Source organism: Myotis davidii, unplaced genomic scaffold, assembly GCF_000327345.1.
Source record: "Myotis davidii unplaced genomic scaffold, ASM32734v1 scaffold390, whole genome shotgun sequence".
NCBI lineage: Eukaryota > Metazoa > Chordata > Mammalia > Chiroptera > Vespertilionidae > Myotis > Myotis davidii.
This window is the reverse complement of record NW_006282748.1, coordinates 1,477,334-1,498,386: the sequence shown is the minus strand read 5'-3', so window position 1 is coordinate 1,498,386 and position 21,053 is coordinate 1,477,334. Positions and strand designations below refer to the sequence as shown.

Here is a 21,053-nt window from a genome sequence, read left to right as displayed (position 1 = left end):
GGGGTGAAGAGATGATAGTTCTGGATAAGCTTTAGGTATAAGTGAATCCCCTGAAGTTTAATGCAAAGTCCTGTGTGTTTTATATTCCTTTATAGATGGCTTTCATAAAATCCTCAAAGTTTATTATCCCAAAACGATGATGAGCTCCTGGTTCGGATGCAGCTTCTGAAGGGACGGGTTGAGCACTAGTGTGTGGCTAGTCCACATCGAAATGTGCTATAATGTAAAACACCCCGGACTGTGGAGAGTTAGTACAAAAACAATACAGAGCACTTCTTTATAATGTTTCTAATAGATTGGGTTAAATAACAAAGATTATGAAAATTTCATCTGTTCATTTTTGCATTTCTTATGTGGCTAGTGGAAAATTTTAAATTGCATTTGCGGCTTATGTTGTATTTCTGTTGGGTAGGTGCTGCTCTAAGTCTTTCAACTCTATATCATTGCCCACCACTTTTTTAAAAAAAAATTTTATTTTGTCAGTAACATTCAAAATCGTTGGCATTCAGTGACTGCGAGGTCCATTCTGGCCTCTGAGAGCCAGGAAACATCTATGTTTTTTGCCTGGTTACCATCAGCCACCTTGGCCTGGAGGGAGCCAGAGGAGACAGTTTATGACAGCACTGGTGACTCTCAGAATCGCCTCCACAGAGGGAGACTGAGGCGCCCACTGGGGCTGCTTTGGCTCAGGGCTCTGGGACCTGTCCCTGAACCAAACCATCTTTGCCAATAACCAGGCTCCCCTCCTCGCAGCCCAGCCCGAACTCCTAACCTCTCGCAGGAACGTCTCAGCAGTCACCAGCTTCCTAGTTCCTTAAAGAACTAGACCAGGCGGCTGGAGCGCGTGGAGCAGGGCAGGACATCTGTCTACTCATCTGTCACAGTAATTCAACTCCATGTTGACTGGCTGTCTTACAGAGGCTCAGTGAATTCCCCCTTTGTCCTTCCAGACAGTACTACGCTTACCTCACCGACACGCAGTGCAAGCGCGTGGGGACTCAGTGCTGGGTGTTTGGGTAAGTCCCTGCCACTGTGGAGGCTTAAAAATCGCTTTGCTATTTCCTGACACTGTGTTGAATGCCTTTCAATGAAGGTGTCCTAGGAAGGCTTGCTGATGTTTTTAGATGGCTTTCTTTTGTGGAGGGTTTTTTTTTTACCTTAGTTCTTTTTATTCTCAGAAGATAAAGTATAAATACAGTGAATTAGATAATTCCCTTATAATCCCTTTCAGTTAAGGTAGATTAAAAGCTTCAAATTTGACTTTTCCAAATGTTAATAGATATTTTTGCTTGTGTGTTTTTATTTTTTTACATTTATTTTTCAATTAGAGTTGACATTCAATATTATTTTATATTAGTTTCAGCTGTATAGCATAGTGGTTAGACATTTATATAATTTACGAAGTGATTCCCCTTGGTAAGTCTAGTACTCACCTGGCACCATACGTAGTTATCCCAATATTATTAACTGTATTCCCTATGCTGTACTTGATATCCTCCTGACTGTTTTGTAACTGTCAATCTGTACTTCTCAATCCCTTCACCTTTTTCACCCAGTCCCCAACCTCCCTCTCTGGAAACCATCAGTTTGTTCTCTGTACCTGTGAGTCTGTTTGTTTGTTTATGTAGATTCCACGTATAAGTGAAATCGTTTGCTATTTGTCTTTCTCTGACTTATTTCACTCAGCAAAATTAATACCTTCTAGGTCCATCCATATTGTCACAAATGTTAAGATTTCATTCTTTATGGCCAAGTGATATTTCATTGTATATGTATATGCATCACATCATCTTTATCTACTTGTCTTTTGATTGATACTTGGGTTGCTTCGGTATCTTGGCTATTGTAAATAATGCTGCAGTGAACATAGAGGTGCACATATTTTTTCCAATTAGTGTTTTGGGTTTCTTCGGATATATACCCAGAAATAGAATTACTGGGTCATGTGGCAGTTCTGTTTTTAATCTTTTTAAGGAACCTCCATCTCCTTTCCATAGTGGATGCACCAATTTGCAATCTGCCAACAGTGCATGAGGGTTCCCTTTTCTCCACATCCTTGCCAGCACTTGTTTGTTGATTTATTGGTGTTAGCATATGGTTTCCTTTACTAACATTACCTTTTCTGATTTAAGATTAGAATAGTTAATTGGCAAATTATAGAAAGATGGTATAGAAACTGCATTTGAAGAAATATTAGGAAATCAAAGGTATCTCCCACCTAGAACTCAGATGCCTTATTTTATTAAATAAATTAGATACAAAATGGATTTTTCCAATATCATCTGAATTTGGTGATAAGTTTGGGACATCATTTTGTGATGGCATTACCTATACTTTTTATGTTATTTCACATCAAAAAGACCCTGTAAAGCCCTAGCTGGTTTGGCTCAGTGGATAGAGTGTCGGCCTGCAGACTGGAGGTTCTTCCAGTTTGATTCCAGTCAAGGGCACATACCTGGGTTGCGGGTTTAATCCCCAGTGGGGGGCATGCAGGAGGCAGCCAATCAATGATTCTCTCTCCTTGATGTTTCTCTCTCTCTCCCTTTCCCTTCCTCTCTGAAATCAATAAAAATATATTTTTTTAAAAAAGACCCTGCAGCCCTAACTGGTTTGGCTCAGTGGATAGAGCGTCAGCCTGTGGACTGAAGGGTCCCAGGTTAGATTCCGGTCAAGGGCATGTACCTTGGTTGCGGGCACATCCCCAGTGGCAGGTGTGCAGGAGGCAGCTGGTCGATGTTTCTCACTCGTCAATGTTTCTAACTCTCTATACCTCTCTCTTCCTCTCTGTAAAAAATCAATAAAATATATATTCTTTAAAAAAAAGACCCTGCAAAACAGCTACTTGATATATTCCAAGGTGTAAGTTCATTATCCCCAAGAGAATTAACACTTAGCCACATGGTCAGAATTTATTGTCTTGTTATGGATACAAAAGCTGTATCTGTATTTACTATTATTTAAGTGATGAAAGAAACCACAGGTTATCTAATTTACAGTGTGCCCCCCCCCATGTGAAATGTGAGACTGTCTTCAATATGCCAGGCCAGTGGTTCTTAAACACCATCAACGATTCACATGCCGTTTAGCATTTGAAGTTCTAGAGACATCCAGCAAATCTGCACCACATTTTCAGTCCCTTAGGTCACTTAGATTCAAAATGCTAACTTCTAAATTGAGTGTGAAAGTATGTATTTGATGAAAACCTATAGTAGGGAAAAATTACTACTTTCCACAGATCCTGGTGACTGAGTTTCACAGCCTCCTCCCACCCTCATCTTGCCTTCCTCCAGTCCACTCTCTGTTTCAGGCCCTTGGTGCTCACGGTGCTCACGCTGCTAGGGCAGCTTCCCTCTCCCAGCACCCTCCCTCATCCCATCCTCCTGGGATGGTGCCCCTTCACCCTGCCTCCCTGCCCCCTCACTCGGAGGCACCTCCACGACAGCCCCACGCTCCTGGCAGGAATGGACTAGTTTTAATTATGTTTTTTAGCAGCCGAATCCCTTTCCTCAAATGACAGCCTGCCCCAAACCCTAACATACATCAGAACAAGTGAGCGGAACTGTGCTGGGTATCCCCACTTGGCCCTCTTCTCGCTGCCGCCCCCCCGCCCGGGTTCCCGGGAGGTCAGAGTTCCAGGAGCGCAGTGAAGTGTGCTTTCTGGTAAGGCCCCCACCCACCCGGCTACCACTTCCTCCAAAAAGGCACTGTGCTCCCCCTAATCAGAACGGACTCACTGTGGAACGCTTCCTGGCTTTGTGCGATGGTGTGATAGCTGGGTCACCTTATCTGTGCCTCACTTCCACTGGGGGAGGGAGGGAGGGTCACCCCGGCCTGGAGCCCCGCTAGAGCCTCCAGGGCAGCAGTGGGCAGTGCTGTGCGTTGCAGGAGGCAGTGGCAGCCTCAGGGTCCCCCCAACCCCCCGCCCCCAGCTTACACACTCTGAGCCCCGAGCTTCCAGTCTGCAGTCTCCTGCTTGCTTATTTTCTTTTCTTAAATATATTTTATTATTTATTTTTTACAGAGAGGAAGGGAGAGGGATAGAGAGTCAGAAACATCGATGAGAGAGAAACATCGATCAGCTGCCTCCTGCACACTTCCACTGGGGATGTGCCCGCAACCCAGGTACATGCCCTTGACCGGAATCGAACCGGGGACCTTTCAGTCCGCAGGCCGACGCTCTATCCACTGAGCCAAACCGGCTTCGGCCTGCTTGCTTGCTTGTTCCGTGCCCCGAGGAGCTCTGTACCCGGCTTCCTCCCCGGCCTGTCTGTGAAGAGCAGGCTCCAAAGACAGTGCGAGAGTGAGAGCGCTGACCTGCCTCCGCCCGGAGTTCATGAGCTTCCCCCTTGTAATTCGAGATAAAAATGGCACCGGAGGGAGGGAGCCCTGACGCCCTGACGGAATTTCATCAAACCACAGTAGGTCAGTTCGGTAAAGATCGGAGCGATTTCAATTTGCACTGAGTTCAGGGAGGCCTCCCCACCCTCCCTTGCCCCCCCACCTCCCCACACACACACAGGTGGGCCAGAGGGTGCGCTGTCCCCGCTGACAGGCCCAGTACAGGCTCCCCCCGGCCCAGGCCCCAAAGCAGCAGCCATTTGAGTCTTGTACAAAAGTAACGTTAACCTTCCGAAAGGATGTTCTTTATTGGAGTCCCCCTGGGGCAGTGCTGTGACTGGAGAGGCCACGTGATTGTTTGGTAGCGCCTCTCACAGCTCCACTCGACCTCTCCCACTCCTGCCCCCTCAGCAGCGCTCAGTTCAGCCACCAGGTGGGTCATATTTAAATGTAAATTGAATCATGGAAAGTCCTAGGGAGGCCCTACAGACCTTTTACTCTAAGACTCAACACTGCCCCTTCCCCTCACTCTAGGCCGCCCCACCGCCCCCCTTCCCAGCCAGTCTTTGCTCAGCGGTCACCCCACTGAGAAGGCCACATGCATGGACAGTGGCTTAGCCAAGAGTCCTTAGCGTAGGAGCAAAGCACGTCCTAAATTTGGTGACTGAGAAGTTCAGGTCTTCAGAACAAACTTGAGATTCTTATGAAGTCAGCTGTGAGGTCAGACCTGCATCTTAAAGCGAAATAGGAAGAAAAATGTTAGCGTAAGGGGACGGAGTACGTTGTGAAACTCGTTTCAGTGTGTGTGTGTGTGTGTGTGTGTGTGGACTGGGCCACAATAAAAAGTGTGTTTCTGCCCTGGGTCTCAGATCACAGAAGTTAGAGAAACACAGATCTGGTCTGCTGGTCACGGTGCTTTAGAAAGGTGACTCATGAGTAAATACCCAGAATCCCCTCACAATAAGCTCAGGGCCTCTGCCGGACCTAAGGGCAGGCGGGCACACCTCTTTCCTGGGCTGAACATTCCCTTGTAGTTCAGGTCCCCGCTACAGGTTAACTGTTCTTTGTATGTTCACTCACAGGCACCTGCCCCTCACTGCAGCCTGGAAGTAAGCAAAGCTTCGCTGCCCTCTAGTGTCAGCTCACGCTCTAAACCTTGGGACCACGGGACGCTCAGACTTACCCCTAAAGCCTCCCGGGTACCTCAGCTAAAACAATGCTTGGTTGGGGTTGGGGTTGGGGTAGTCTCCACAGACTCAGGCCAACCACTCCCAAACCTTGTTTGGTGAGGATGAGGGGAAAAGACAGCCCCAGACTCTACAGATACATTCCGGAGATTTCCCGTTTTGCTGAGGTGTCTCTGGCTCCAGGCTCCCGGCTGTTTGGAGCGCCCGCACATTTGATGATTGCAGTGACCCCCCCGTTCAGCCGGTGGTAGTGGCACCCAGGGCCTCTGGGCCCTTTTCCTTTGAGGGTGTCTGTGCAGCTGCCCAGACCCCGACTGCAGATCCCCCCTCAAGGGGAGCACTCACCCGGATGTGTCTGAAACCAGTATGTGTTGAGCAGTCTGTGGGATCACAGGCAGCGGTGTCACCCTCACCTCATCCGTTCTTACCTTGAGCTCTGAACCTTAGTACGTGTTTGATCTTTATATTTGTAAGCGAAGATTAGAACGTAAGAGTGGCTTTTTTTCTTTGATGTTTTCATTAAAAGAATAAAACATGAAGTGTTTTTTTAAACATTTTTGTATTTAGCAAAATTGCTTACAGATCAAGAGAGGATAAAAAGTTTATATTGTCGGCAAACATAGGCGATAGTGAATCTGGAAATTCTTAGAAGGCTGGAGGGACTGTGATTGCATCAAGTTATTGGAAGACTCACTTGCCGGCCCAGACTCAGCCTGTGCGCCGCGGAGGGCAGAGTTAGGACCCTCGGGTAGAACTAGGCAGATACCAGCCTGAGACAAGAGAAGGTTTCCCAGCATCCAGAGACTGGGAGGCAGTGTGGGCCTCCTGCAAAGGTAGGTGGTGGCTGTCCACCCTGGGGTACCAGGCCCCAAGCTGGACGAGACCAGGTGCCTCCAGCTCTGGAAATGGATGAGCTGAGATTTTAGTCTTAGAGCGAAGGAAGAAGTAAAACGTATTTTATTGTGTCTGGGGAGGGGCGGAGGGATGAATAGGCAGAGTGCAAAGGATGTTTAGGGCCGGGAAACGATGCTGCATGATTCTGTAGGGGTGGATATGTTGTTGTGCATTTGTCCAGACCCCTAGAAGGTACAGCATCAGGAGTGAGCCCCAGTGTCAGCTGTGGACATGAGGTGACATTGACGTGTCAGTGTAGGTGCATCAGTTGTAACCGTGTACCACTTTGGGGCAGGCTGTTGACAGTGGGGTGGGGGGACTGTGCGTGTGGGGGGGCAGGCAGTATAAGAGAAATCTGTACCTTCTCAATTTTCCCGTGAACCCAAAACCACTCTAAAAAATAAAGTCTTCACAAAAAGAAAGGTGGAATAATAGTAAAATAAACTTTTTATTAAATATATATGTGTATGTGTATATATAATACACGCACACACACACACACACAATTGACCCTTGAGCAACATGGAGATCAGGGGCATCAAGCCCTGAAGTTGACAATTTGCATATAACTCTTAACTCCCCGCAAACTTAACTACTAGTCGCCTGCTGTTGAACAGAAGGCTTTCCGATGACATAAACAGTTAACACGTATCTGTATGTTCTATGTATTGTATGTGCATTCTTACACTAAAGTAAGCTAGAGAAAAGGAAGTGTTATTAAGAAAATCGTAAGGAAAACACATTTACAGTATTTATAGAAAAAAGTCCACATATAAGTGGGGACACACAGTTTAAACCCGTATTGTTCAGGGGTCAAATGTATTTTATGTTTGAAGGAAGTGCAGTGGGGTAGAACGGTGTCATTTTGTGGGGGACCTGCTATCACTGTTTGGGGCGGAAATCTTATGACCAAATTCTGTAAACTTTTTAATGGAATAATGCATATTTCTGGGAAGGTATATGTGCTGATAATGTGAATTAGTATTTAACCTCTTGTTCTTTGTTTAATTAGGGTCATTGCTTTCCTGGAAGCTATTGTTTGCATAAAATTTGGACAAGATCTCTTCTCTAAGACACAGATACTCTATGTTGTACTTTGGCTTCTTTGTGTGGTAAGTCATTATTTTTTTTACCCAAAGGGTTAAACTCCCCATGATGTCTCTTTGGGGGAAAAAAACACCTCTCTTGTGTACCAAGGTTTCTTAGAAATTCATTGTAATAACCTAGGAATGGTCACCAATCTGAAGTTCAAGAATAAGCACACAGAACCACATGGCTTGCGGAAGGGTCCCCCTTCAGGGGTCCTGGTCGGAAGCCCACTTCTCTGCAGGTGCCTCATACATGCATTCATTTTATTATAACGGGCATCGTCTACACACCCCGAGCATCCCAGGCTGCCACAAGCGACAAGGGCAGTTACAGTGCCCATAGCAAACACATCCATGCAGCCATTTCTGTACCAGCTGTAGTTCATAGGCCGTGGGAGATGGTTTGAAGGTAATCTGACTGCAGTTTCTGCCCCACCGGCCGGCTCTCTAGGCCACGCCTGGGTGGAGTGAGCGCCCTCTCTTGACGGGCAGCGCACTGGGCCTGCAGCTCCATCGTCCTCGGACTCTTCCCTCGCCTCTAATGGGAAGTGAGAGCTTACCTCGCTGACACATTGTGACTGTCTTTCTTAACTTAGGTGTTTTATTATTTTGGAGAAAAGTCTCATTTTACATTTAAGCGTAGGATTCTTTATTTACTTGGTCTAGAAGATTAATTTGCACTTTCTTTATAATCATTGAAAATTTCTAATATATTTGGAAGTAGAGTAGATGACCCCTCATGTACCCATTATTTATTCAGTTCCAACAATTATCAACTCACAGCCAGTTTGTGTCCTTCTATTTCCTACTCGTGTCCACCCCAAATTATTTTGAAGCAGATCCACCTGTAATATTTTGGGGTGTATCTCTAAAAGAAGAAAAAATTGCTTTTTTTTTTGTTTAATGCAACCACCATATCATTATCACATTTGAAAAAGCATTAACAATAATTCCTTAGCATTATCAAATATCTAATCAAAGTTCGGATTACTAACGTGTTCTTAAATTTTGTATTAGGAAAATGTATTTGAATCAGTACCCACCCTTTACAATTGTTGGCATGCCTCTTAAGTCTCTTTTAATTTATAATTCCCTTCTATCTCTAGCTCTCTCACCTTTGCAGTTTACTTGTTGAAGAAACCAGTTCTTTTGTCCTGTAGGTTTTCCCACAGGTCTGGATTTTCCTGATTTCATCCTGTATGTAATTGAACAGATTTCTCTGTCCTCTACATTTTCTGTAAATTGGTAGCTGAATCTAGAGGCTTAATCAGATTCAGGTTTGTGTGGTTTTTTTGCAAGACTAAACTTTGTATTTTTATGTGTTTTTTGTTGCCTTTCACGGTTTCTATTTTTAGGGTTACTTGTGAGAAATTCTAACTGTGCCAGGGTACCTGGAGCCGGTTCTGTCCTGTTTTAACTTGAACAACAATGGTTTCCTTTGTACTGAAATTCCAGAGTTCGCACTCTGTCCCATTGAGCCTCGGTGCAGGGGTTGGTTAGGAGAGCGTGCAGATGTGTGTGGAGATTGTAACAAGTGCTGTGACCTCCGGTGTGTGAACTGCGGTGTGACTGACTGACCTCACCTGGTGCCAGTGGGCACACAGAGTAGTGGAGGCCGGGGCACTCCTGGGATGTGGGCAGGTGTCCAGCCAACCGGGCACAGCTCCCCCACCTCCTCGGCCCCCATGGCATCAGTGGCCTCACGATGGTGCCCAAGAAGCTCGCTCTGGTCACCCCACCTGCAGGCACCCCATCAGTCTCTCTCTAAGTTGTAGAGACTTGCTCTCTGTTTTACTTATTTGACACTTCCCATAGGCCTCCTTATGTTGGTGATTTGCGATTTGCATTGGTGTCTGTGATTGTGACCTTATTAAGGACATGAAGCACTTCTGGTCCTCCCGTCGATCTCTCCCTCACTTAGCAGGGTCCCTGCGTGTTCGTGATTCCTTCACACATCGAGTGCTCGTCAGCGCTGCACCTGGTGCGGGACGCCCACAGATAGATGATGGGGTGAGACATTAGTGCTTACCCTGTGCAGACAGCGTTCTCAGCCCTTCTCGTGAGTTGCACAGCTCTACACGTTGAGGGGAAGCACTCCATTGGCCCTCTGTTGTTATGAATGAATAAAGGCGCAGGGAGGTTCGTCACTTGCCCAGCCACACGGAGGGTAAGTGGCAGAGGTTGCCCCTCCAAGGGTCTCCACATCTGGACGGGAATTATATGTACAAAGGAGTGCTGTTAACGTGTGCTAAGTCCCAGAGCTGAAGGAGCACTGGGGAGAGCACGTACGAGGTGGGGAGTTGGCCAGGCTCCCAGGAGATAATGAGTGAGGGGTCCCGTGAACGGCTCTCCCATCCCTTGGATGCCCCCGCTCCTCTCCTCTGTCACTCTCTGGTCAGCAGGTCACCAGGTTCTAGTCACTCAACCATGTGGCCCAGCTCCACCCTCCTCTTCCCACTGCCTGTGTAGCCGTCTACACACCCATACTCTCTCCATCCTGCCCTTGAGATCCATCCTCTACACCGCCCCACCGAGCGATCTTCCAGAATTCAGGTCTCAATCCCTTTCCCTGCTCTGAGTCGTTCCCTGTTGCTGGGGGGTTAAGAGGCCCAATCATACAATATATCCTCCCCCAGAATGATGAGGAGAGAGTGGGAGGAGGATCTGCAGATGAGAGGAGCATATTGATCAGCTGCCTCCTGCCCGTCCCCAACAGGGGATCAAGCCCACAAACCGGGGCCTGTGCCCTGACGGGGATTGAACTGTAACCTCCTGGTTCATAGGTCAACGCTAAACCACTGAACCCACCAGCTGGACTCAGGGCCTTTTTTAAAGATCGAGATTGATCTCAAACTCAGGAGTGAGGTGAACGTGACTCAGTAAGGAATGTGAGGTTATCACACCAGGCCTCCCACATGACTCCCAGGAGCGAAGCCCCTCCTGCTCCCCTTGCTGGGTAAGAACATACCAGGACTTTAGGTTAGCGATTAGGGGGGAGAAGGTGGCCTGCTGGCTCAGAGCGCCCCCCAGCGGGCGTCTGTCTCATCAGTGTCGGTGAGCGGGGACATGGTGAGCAGGGGGGACCTGCCTTGCCCTGACCTGGAGGCCAGCCGGGTTTGACACCCTCATTGCCGCCACAGCCTTGGCGCTCATCCCGCATATTTTTCTTCTCTTTCTTATTTCCTTTCTTTAAACAAAATCTGTACAATTGCTGTTTTAAATTTAGGCCTTGACATTTTAAGTGGGTACTTGCCTAGATTTCCACAGGTGTGATTGCAAACCCCAAATTACAAGCTTTTGTCTCCTGGGAAGGCGTGAAACGGGCCTTTTGTACCAGGTGAAGTGGTAAGTTAGTTGGGCAGCCACAGTGGGCTCTTTGTGTGGTGACTGTGCTGATAAGCTCACCGCCGGCCCCCTGCAGAGCTGTCTGCTGAGCTGCCCTCTTGGTGGTGGGGGTGGGGCTGGGGACTGAAGCAGAAGAGCCTCTCCACCTGCCCTCTGGTGGGCAAAATTCAAAGTGACAGCGTAGCCCTCACTTCCCATTGGCCTAGTGGAGTGACCTTTCTCTGGGCCGCCTCCCCACCACCACAACAAGCAACTGACTGGTCTGGTCTGGGGAGGTGGGACCCATCCTCCCCAAAGGGCGCCCCCCCCCCCGTCCAGTGAAGCATAGGACGGCCTGTTTTGCTCCTTGGAAAGGACCTCGCACACACATAGGCCAGCACACTGCAAATCCTCTGGTCTCTCCCACTCTTTGCAAACCTTGAAGGTGGTCCATTCAGTGGGTGGTGTATGTTAGAAATCTGAGCGTGTACTAGCATATGGTAAAGATGAGAAGTTTTTCTTTTATAATTTTAATACATTCATTCATTGCCTAATTTTTTGATGGGGGAATCTGAGCCTTTTTTTTGTCTCAAATCTATAGGTGGATGCCAGCTTGCGTGTGGATTTAGTGTAAATGGACTGACGTCCTGTGTGTGTCATGTTCTCTCCTCCGGGCTGCTCTTCCCACTCCCCTGATCGGGGGAGAGGCCAGTCAGGTTCTTCTTCTCTCACAGACACTTAGTAAATGTTGGTAACTTAGAGGAGCCGGCAGAGCTAAGCCACTAGCTGCCTGCAGATTTCCCAGCCCTGCCTCCTGCACTAGCTCCTCCCTCCCGACTGGGCAGGGCGAATGCTTGGATGTTGGTGCTTCCCGTTCTGGGCTGGATGAGTGGAGGATGAGGGGGAGAGATGCGAAGATGTGTGGCATGAAGCCCTCTCTATCCCGACAGCCATCCCTGCACCAGGATGGGGGTATCCGTAGGCCTGTGCTCTGGCCCCAGTTCCACCACACACTAGCTGTGTGTCCTCCTCAGGGCCACGTTCATTCCTCTTCTGTGAAAGGAGGGGACTTGAAATTAATGATCTGTGGGATGACCCTTATAGACCTAAAGTTATGATTCTTAGAAAGAACGGGAAGCATTCCTCAAGAAGCGAAGGCTCCCCCATGATGCCACACCTGTTCCCACGTTGGGCCGAGGTGCTAGGTTCTCTAGGTCCTCGGCAGGAAGGTGGGGTTAGGCAGGAGGCGGGCGGTGGGAGCGGTGCCTGAAGAAGTAGTGGGAGTGCGCAGCCTTGAGGTGCAGGCTGATCCACCTGCCACCAGGGGGCGCCTGCAGGTGCTGAAGGGCTCACCTGTCCTCAGTCTCCAGGAACTTGCCCCCTCTTCTCTCTCCCCTCTCCCCTCTCTCCGCCATCACTCAGGCTAGGCGGCCAGGAGCTTCCCTGGCTTTGTTTTGTGGCCATTTTTAGACTCTGGGTTCCTGTAGAAGCTGCTGTTCCCTTCAGTTAGGGTATAATGCAGGGTGTGGTGCAGGGTGCGTGGGGATGCTGGGGAAGTAGGGTGTCAGTTTTCCCTGCCTCTGGGCCCCAGGGACCACTCCCTTCTCACCTCACTGAGGAGTGTACAGGGCATTTTTAGTTCCTCTTGACTTGCCTGTCTACTCAAACAGCAAAATCAACAGCCACCAGAACCGGGGTCAGCGGGGCCACCGAGGCTAAGCAGCACCGGAAGGCTGTGCAGAGCCGGGCAGCAGCGTCCTGCGTGTTCCGTCCCCAACACGGGGCCTGTTTGTCCCGAATGCCCTCCAGACTGGGGCCCAGACAACGAAACTGCCCTTTGTGCAGAAGTCCTCTTCCCCTTGGACGCGACAGACGGATCCTTGCATCTCCCCGCGGGGTGGAGGGGACAGGGTGGCCTGTGGCAAACCCTGCATCCTCTTGAGCAGAGCCCGGTCGCTCAGAAGCGCCTCCCGCTTTCCCGCGTCCCAACACGGCTTGCGTTCTGCTAGTGCAGCCACCAGTCGGAGCTGCGCGCGAAACCTCTTGGCCAAAGCCTCGGCGATGCTCCCACTCCTCTGCGGGCTCATCTCGCCCCAGCCCAGGGGAGTGCCCGGAGGAGCGCGTCCAGCGCCTTGTGTGAATTCCCGTGGACACCCAGAGCTCTGGGGCGTGGGGTTTGTGCAACAACGTCCATGAAATGTGCTGTTTCCCTTGCAGGCTTTCACCACCTTCCTGTGCCTGTACGGCATGGTGTGGTACGCGGAGCACTGTGGTCACCGGGGAAAGGTACGCGGGGCAGAGGCCTGTGCTCACCGTGGTCAGGGCAGCTGAGCGTAGCCCAGCGCAGGCTCCTGGGGAACATGCTGCGGCCTCACCCTGTAGAAACTGAACCAGCCCCGCATTCACTCCCTATCGGTGGCTGGCTGTCTGGGCTTGTCACTCCTTGTTCCGTACGTCAGAGTATTTATCCTCCTTTTGTGAGAGGTTTAGAACTTGTTTGTTACAGCGTGTGGGGAGGGCCTGGATCGCTCTGGGGAAGGCTGCCTCTTATTCCCAGCCCTTCCACTTTGTCCCAGCCTTCTCCGTGCCCCAGCCTGGGATTCTTGCAAAACGCCTGCCTGCCCACCTTGAGTAGACACGAGGATTAACAAGAGAGTGGATGTGTGCGGGCTTAAAGTGCTATAGCAGTCTTGTCAACTGTAATTTTTTTAAAGTAACATCTTCGCCCTTTATTCATACCTTGAGTCTAAGGAACTAAAGGTACTTGCTAGGAGCGTATTCTGCATCACTTGGGAGAGGACCTCGGCTTCATAGCTGAGAAATAGAAGCGCGAGGAGGTCCTGGCATGGGGTGGTGTGGCCCGAGCCGCTAGGGGAGGGCAGAGCCTGTCGCTTGCTTGCCTGCCATGTCTTCCCAGGGAGGGCTCCAGATTCCTCACTAAGCCCTCCCGCCTCTCTCCCCAGACCTTCTCCGAGTGTGAAGACGGCAGCTACAGCCCAGATATTTCCTGGCCTCACGGGAAAGGGACAAAAGGTATCTCTTCTTTGCTCACTGTTTAAGCTTCACTGGCTCCTGCCGTCCCAAGGCCCAGTAAGGAGACTGAGTCAGTATTTTGCTTCTGCCTGTTGATCAGCATGTGCCCCGAAGGGTCTCAAGCTTACTCGTCCCGTGCCTCCCGTGCCTTCTAAGAAAACATGCCACGTGCTCGCAGGATCTGCCCAGGAAACTTGCTTAAGAAGAGGCGCCGCTAGTTCTGCCTCCTCTGGGCAGGCGGACGTCACCAGGCCCGCACAGCTCCCGCTTCCCGCCAGGAGTGTTCTTCCCCCAGCTCTGTCCTGAGTGAGGGTTGGGAAGGACTGTGTGCCCGAGGGGTAGCTGGATGGACCCCTTTACCCCAGAGGCAGGCCAGCGGGAGAGGGATTTCAGTGGTGAAGTCAGGGATCTCCCCCTGGCCTCTCTCCAAGGAGCGTTTGGAGATGATTTGGGGCCACCTGGTTATTTTAAAGAATTAGGGACATGAGATAATGACACTGAGGACGCTCCACTAGATAGCAGTTCCTATGAGCCCACTGGGAGGCCTGACTGAAGGAGAGAATTAAGCCAGAGGCTGAGTTTCAGCTCTGAGAATGGCCCAGAATGCAGTGGGCCGGGGAGAGGAAGGCGCAGTGTCCTGGTTGCCCCCCGAGTTCTTTTGGGGTCAAGCCTCTCCGAGCTCTCCCTCGGGAAGACACTGGCATACACTCCACTGCTGCGTTTCCAGCCCCCTCCCCACCCCCCCACCCCCGTTGAGATGGTTTTTGCCAAATCCAGGAGTTGATCAGCAAGCTGTTGTAGCATGTTGATAGAAGCGGGCAGAGGGGTTCCCCAGGGCTCCCCGATTCACAGCCCGCCCCTCACAGATCAGTTTTGGCACTTGCGGGCACTTCTCCACTGAAAAGGCTAAGAGCAGTAAGCAGTGCTGGAGATACATGTCAATAAAAACAAAAAGAATAGTAAACAAAAAGGAAAAGATCTTCAGTGGTAAAAGCCTCCTGGACTAAGCCAGATGCCCCTTCCAGTGGAGGCCACACCCTCCGCACTTCCACCTCCCAGACCCTCCCCCTGCCCTGCTGGTGCCGCTGATTGCTCAGCTGATGGGAGGTCCCTCTCTGCACCCCAGACCACACAGCCTGGCAAGCGATGTGTTGCCCTTGGAGACGGCGCCTCTGGAGGGCATGTGGCATCTTCGCTGCGGGGCTCCAGCGCTGTTTGTCATGAGCAGATCTGTAAAGTGGCCTCCAGGTCAAATGACCGAGGGCATGTGGTCTGTTTAATTTTGTAAAGTCAAGAAGCCTGTCCAGTTTAGGGGTTTAGAGATGGGTGTGTAGCGTGTCAGGTGTGGGACCCTGGATCGTGCACTCGGCTGTGAGGGCAGACGACACCCATGCGGTTTCTGTTCTCATTGCCCCTCCCTTGTGCTTTGATTCCATTTGTATGCTCACTTCTGGTTCCCGTCACCATTCACCCTGCACATCCTTCTAGGGGACACCACCCCACTCCCCCCCAGGCTGTGTGCCCTGCCTTCCCAGGCAACAGCTGAAGCTGAACTGGGAAGGGCCCCCTCTCTTCTAGACAAAGGAAAAGGAGGGCTTTTGCGTTACTGTGCAGCCAACCTCATCCCCTTTATGGCCTGAATCCACCCAGCAGTGAGGGTCGCTGTGGGCTCAGCTCTGGGGTGTCCCTGCTGGGCCTTCGTTTATGAATGAGCCACTAGGTGGCGCGCAAGGATCAGTGGAAAAGCCTGCACTTCACCCACAGGCCTAGGGCGGCTGGGCCGCTGCCAATCTGAGGGAGCCCGGGAACCCCGTGCCCACGGTGACCCCAGCGCCCACGGTGACAGTGACCTGTCCCGGTTCCTTTGACCAGGTTCTGAAGACAGGCATCCCGGCAACAGCGAGAGCCATTCTTCCAGAAGAAGAAACCGACATTCCAAGTCAAAAGTCGCCAACGGCGTCGGGAAGAAATGAAGAGCTGGCGAATCCGCGTGTCCGGAGAGTGCCTAGGGCTGAGGGAAGCGGAACCATTGCACCTCCCGCGGGGAGGCCGACATGGACAGTGCGGACGGGAGGCGGAGCGGGGACTCGGGGTGTGTCATCATCTGAGGGTGCAGTCTTTCCCACAGACCGGCCACAGCAGGCGGACACTGCCTGGGGCCCTTTGCCAAGGCGGGTCTCTTTAAGGTCAGCACTTGGCATGCGGGCACCAGTACAAGCAGGACGTGTTCGAAGGAAAAGGTCGCTGTCCTCAGCTGCCAAGAGCCGCGTGCGCTGGCGAGTCCTGTGGGCACCGGGGAAGCTCTTCGCTCTCCAGGGCGTTCGCCATAGAGCGGTGCACGGCCCCAGCTGTCAGGAACCTGCCTTTCCATCCGATTGGTTTACACTCAGGCCGCTTGTCTGTATTTTATTTTGTTGTCATTTGCTTTTAAGTCACGATGCTTAACCACCTTCAGAAGCCACAGCTGGAGCTGAACTGGGGAGGCCCCCTCTCTTCCAGACAAAGGAAAAGGAGGGCTTTTGTGTGACTGTGCAGCCAACCTCATCCGCCCTGTGGCCTGTAACCACCCCAGGTGAGCCAATCTGAGGAAAGGTTCGCCGCCTGCGCAGGAGCCCGGGCCTCAGATCAGAACCGGTTTTGTCCCAGTCGGACCCTCACTGTCCACACCCACCACAGTGCACTCCGTGGACCTGCTGGAGGGGCCGCGCTCGCCCCCCCACAGCCAGGTGCCTTCACATTTGGTTTCCTTCCTCCCGTGGCGTGTTGCTGGCGTTGTCTTTTGCTCCCTGTGAGGTGCTGGTGAGTGTGCCCTTCTCCGCACCATGCTCCCGAGTGTTCACCCCACAGCTCCTCGCCTCTGGCGGCCCCTGTCTCCAGTCACCGTCCACATTAAAGCCTGTCCAAGACCTGTCTGCCAGGTGCTCATTTCTCTCCTCCCGCTGGTCTTTCCCACTGCTTCCCAGCATCAGTGTGTTTTCAAGGGACTCTGGGAGAATGTGACTGTGGGTGTTTTATATAGACGTACAGAAAGCCGCTGAAAGCAGGCCTGTGGTTCCCTCATTTCACAGAGCACCGAGGTTCCGATGTCTTCTCCCTTTAAGGAAATCTCTCACCATGGAAGTGTCATGTTTTTCTTTTTCTGCAGAAGAATTCCAGGGTGAAGGGGTTCAGTGAGTCATGCCTGCCGGGTCACAGCCTGTGACCGGGCCTCTGGCGGCCACTTGGTTGAGGGTCAGTGAGGAACGGCCGCCGCTCGGGCTGCCGTGCGCTGTGTGAGCAGCGGCCATGGGAGCACTGAGGAGAGGCAGCGAGCTGCTTGTCTCAGAAATGCGCCCACCGGCCCGGCTGGTGTGGCTCAGTGGTTGAGCATTGGCCCATAAACCGAGAGGGTTTCTGGTTGGGTTCCTCAGGGCACATGCCCAGGTTGTGAGCTCCATCCCCAGTAGGGGGTGTGCAGGAGGCAGCCAGTTCATGTTAGTCAATGTTTCAATCTCCCTCTCCCCTCCTCTTTCTCTAAAAATCAATTAAAAACATGAAAAGAATAGAAATGCGCCCACAGCACTGTTAGAACCCAGCCAGCAGGCCTTTGGGAAACGGGCGCGGAGGAAACATTGTGTCCGTTGAATGCAGGGCGTTTGTTTGCCCCGCACTTTGCTGTCGGGCACTGAGTGCTTCTGTGTCTCCTGCACATGCCTCCCTCCACCCTCCTCTCCGGGGCCACTTCAGAGTCTGCAAGTCATTTTCCGGGGAGTCGGGCCCAGCGCCTTCACGCTCTGCCTGGTTGTGAGCTGGTGAACAGCTCAGTCCCCCCTGAGAAGCCAGGGAGAGGCACCTGTTAGCACAGGGGGTGACCCCGCCTTTCCTGTGGGCTGTGCAAAAAGCCAGTGCACACGAGACCGTTTTCCCTACGCGGCCGTGTACGAACCGGCCAGGGAAGTCCTCACATACTCTCCATGCCTTTTCTTGGAGATTAAGCTTTTCCAAACCCCCCCTTTCCGGAAGCACTCCTGACTCCAGTGGTTACAAGACCGGTGCTTTCCATGACCGGCCAGCCCCATAGCCCCCTTCCTCCTAGAATCCATACTGTGGGTTTGGCCTACTTTCCCCACCCGTTTCTATGGAAATGGGCCTCACACTGATGGAAGTGGAATGCATGTTTCAGAGACCTCATTTAATATGGGACATTATTTGCAAATTAGCACACGCTCATCATTTACAAACTGCCCTCCCAAAGCCCACTATTTTAGGCGGAATGCAGGAAGAATGTTTTATGGATTTTCCTCCTTAAGTAGCATTGCCCTGAGGGTTAGATACTTTTCCCTTTTTGTCATTGTGGGTCTTTCCATGGCCTCTCCCGGCTTTTCTGTCTGTTTCCCATTTGTAAAAGCCTTGCCAACCTGCTCCCACTGCGAAGCCGGGACGTTTCATTGACCCGTTGAACATTTCGATGATAAAAGACATCCTGTAAATGCCAGTCTTGTTTGCGCTAGGACTTGTGCGGACAGGACCCACCCAGGAGAAATAAAATAAGATTCTCTGCACCTGTGGATCTCCCGCCGAAGCTGCTTCGAGGCCATTCTAAGTGATGCCTCTTGTCAAGACTCCGCCTCTGGGATGGACCCGCTGTTTGTGTATAATAGTGAACGCGGGCAGGCCCTCACCGCGGGAGGTTGGACACAGAAAAGGCCAGGCACGAGGTGGAAAAGAAAAAACACACTGAAAGCCAGACTGAAGCGAGCACTTCAAACACGGATCTCGCTTGTGTGCTCTTCGCGTTCTGCTGGGGGAACTCCTGGCTGACACAGTTCGGCAGGCGGGCTTCCCGTGTAGCCTTGTGATGGTTGGGAAAACTAGAAATCCCACAGGCAGGCTGTTGCAGTCTGGAATATCTCCCATTTGTATGATTAAAATCAAGGTCAGCCAAGACTGCTAAGTTCATCGGGATTTCATTGCAAACCCTCCTCTCCTTAAGGTGTGTTCACGGAAAGAATGAGGTGTGGGATTTTGTTCTCACGGGGTCAGCCTTAGTCATGGCGAAGACCGCTCTGCCGCATCTGCTTGCCCATAATTAGGTATTTACAGCTCTTCCCCGTGTCACATTTTATTCTAAACCTGATGCTACAGCAATCACAGGTGACTTAATGCTACAACCATTGCAGATGAAGTAAAATTTTAATTGAACTTAGGGATTATCTTTGATGCAATACATACGGCTTTTTAATTTTGCCATCTTCTGTGAACTTAAAGGAATTGTGAGTGTCTACAAAAGGAGGGCTGTGAATTTTTAGTTTGTGGGGAGGTAAGAGTAATTTTTAGTTTGTGGGGAGGTAATTTTTAGTTTGTAAGAGGTGAAGTCCCCCTGGCCTCCTGCTCACTGAAGACTGCCTGTCATCCATTTCAGAGGCTCACTCACCGTGACTGGGTCTGCCTGGACTTCCCTCTGTGCCTCAGTTGGGCGGGTTTGGAAGCTGTCTGACCTGAGATGTTTGCCCTCAGAATCTAACACTCGAGGATGTGCAGCGGGTCCACGTAGCCCCAGGGCTCAGGGCTGAGCTGTTTATACATCTTAATACTCGGGGTGAAAACTGGCCTGGTGGAGGGTGTGTCAGGCACGCTTCCCGCCCGCAGTGCTGGCGCAAGGGACTCACAAGTCCCAGCATCATCACTTGGAGCAGGGAGACGGGCGTTGGCAAATCCACCCCCTTATAAACGCAATGGGGACCGGATCGTCATTCAGAAAACAGGGTTTGCCTGAGAGGTTTGCTGCCACAGCTGATGTAACCACCCAGCCAGCCTCAGCCCTGCTGGGCTCAGACTGGGACCCCTGTGGCCCGTGTGAATCGTTTGCCTTTGCTACGGGAATGCTCTGAAAACACCCTGCCCCGAGGCCTGCCACTGGCGGGCACCCTCATGCCCAGAGGTGGCAGGAAGAGTTCCTCCGAGCTGCCTGGCCTGCCCCTCCACAGTCTTCCCAGCGCCTCAGATACCATGTTCCCTACCTCCATCGGATGCTGAGTAAAGGGAACTGTGGCTTTACACACCACAGGAAATGAGGTTTGTTTGCCATTAAACGGAAAATAGAAACATTTGAGACGAACCAAAATGGTGCGTTTTCATGTCTGAAGCAGACACACAATAGCCGTAATGACTGTGGAGTCGCCCTGGGTGGCAGACCTGCGCCTGCTCGTCCGACAGCTGTGTCCGCCCATTCTTGGCAATCCAACCGTCTACAGTGTGACCTGGCCTGGCGAAGTGCTGGGTTTCACAGTGTGACCTGGGAAAGGCTTAAGAAAGCACCACTTTTTTTCTAACATTTTTATTGATTTGAGAGAGGGAGAGGGAGAAACAATGATGAGAATCACTGATCAGCTGACTCCTGCACGCCCCCTACTGGGGATCCAGCCCACAACCTGGGCATGTGCCCTTGACCTGAATCAAACCCAGGACCCTTGGGTCCCTGGGCCAATGCTCTAGAGCCAAACCGGAGGGCAAGAAAGCCCCACTTTAAAAATGTTTAGGATCCCCACCCTCTGAGTGAATGACATCCAGGCCAGAAGCCGGGGGAAGGGTTCACCAGGGCCACTGCAAGCGAATCTTCCAGAAGAAAGCTTGCACAGCACCGGAACCTTTGAGAGACCGGAGGGGGCTCTGGGACCCTCCCCGGAATCTTCCCAGTGGCCACATAGGCACTGGCTCCCCTGGAGAACGACGGCGAAGCAGCATTTCATTTCCAGGGGAAAGGGCCCCGCCCACCATGTGTCCAGCACCGAATGTGTATTCTTCTTTCTCTCCTTTTTAAGAAAATATATTTTTTATATTTTTATTGATTTCAGAGAGGACGGGAGAGGGAGAGGTAGAAACACCAGTGATGAGAAACAGTGATGCCTGCCTCCTGCAGGCTCCACACTGAAGATCAAGCTGGCAACCTGGGCACGTGCCCTGACCGGGAACCCCTGAGCCACGCGGGCAGCCCAATGTGTGTTCTTGAGCCCTGCGAGTTTGCTGTGTTACCCCCTTTTCCAAGGCCTGGAGGCTTCGAGGTTAAGCAGGTGAACAAGAGCACGCAGCCACCAGGGGGCGTCGGGGAGCCGGAGCCTAAGGTTCACTCCAGGCTCCTGGACTCCTGTGCACCCCTCTCACCTCCTGTAAAGCGCGCCCCCGTCTCCCTGCCTTCGGAAGGGACCACGCC

General features: G+C 51.4%; 1 protein-coding gene across 7 annotated transcripts in view; it reads left to right on the top strand.

The window, feature by feature from the left end:
- The window catches only part of PTDSS1 (phosphatidylserine synthase 1), a 40,632-nt gene extending 23,856 nt beyond the window's left edge, over positions 1-16,776 (top strand). For all 7 annotated transcript variants that reach the window (XM_015561080.1, XM_015561072.1, XM_015561063.1 and 4 more), the window contains 5 exons: positions 951-1,016; positions 7,432-7,531; positions 13,049-13,117; positions 13,795-13,864; positions 15,737-16,776. In XM_015561080.1, coding sequence (XP_015416566.1) covers positions 951-1,016; positions 7,432-7,531; positions 13,049-13,117; positions 13,795-13,864; positions 15,737-15,837 — 406 coding nt within the window. In that variant the 3' untranslated portion in view covers positions 15,838-16,776. The remainder of the gene's footprint in view (positions 1-950; positions 1,017-7,431; positions 7,532-13,048; positions 13,118-13,794; positions 13,865-15,736) is intronic.
- The last annotated feature ends 4,277 nt before the right edge of the window (positions 16,777-21,053 follow it).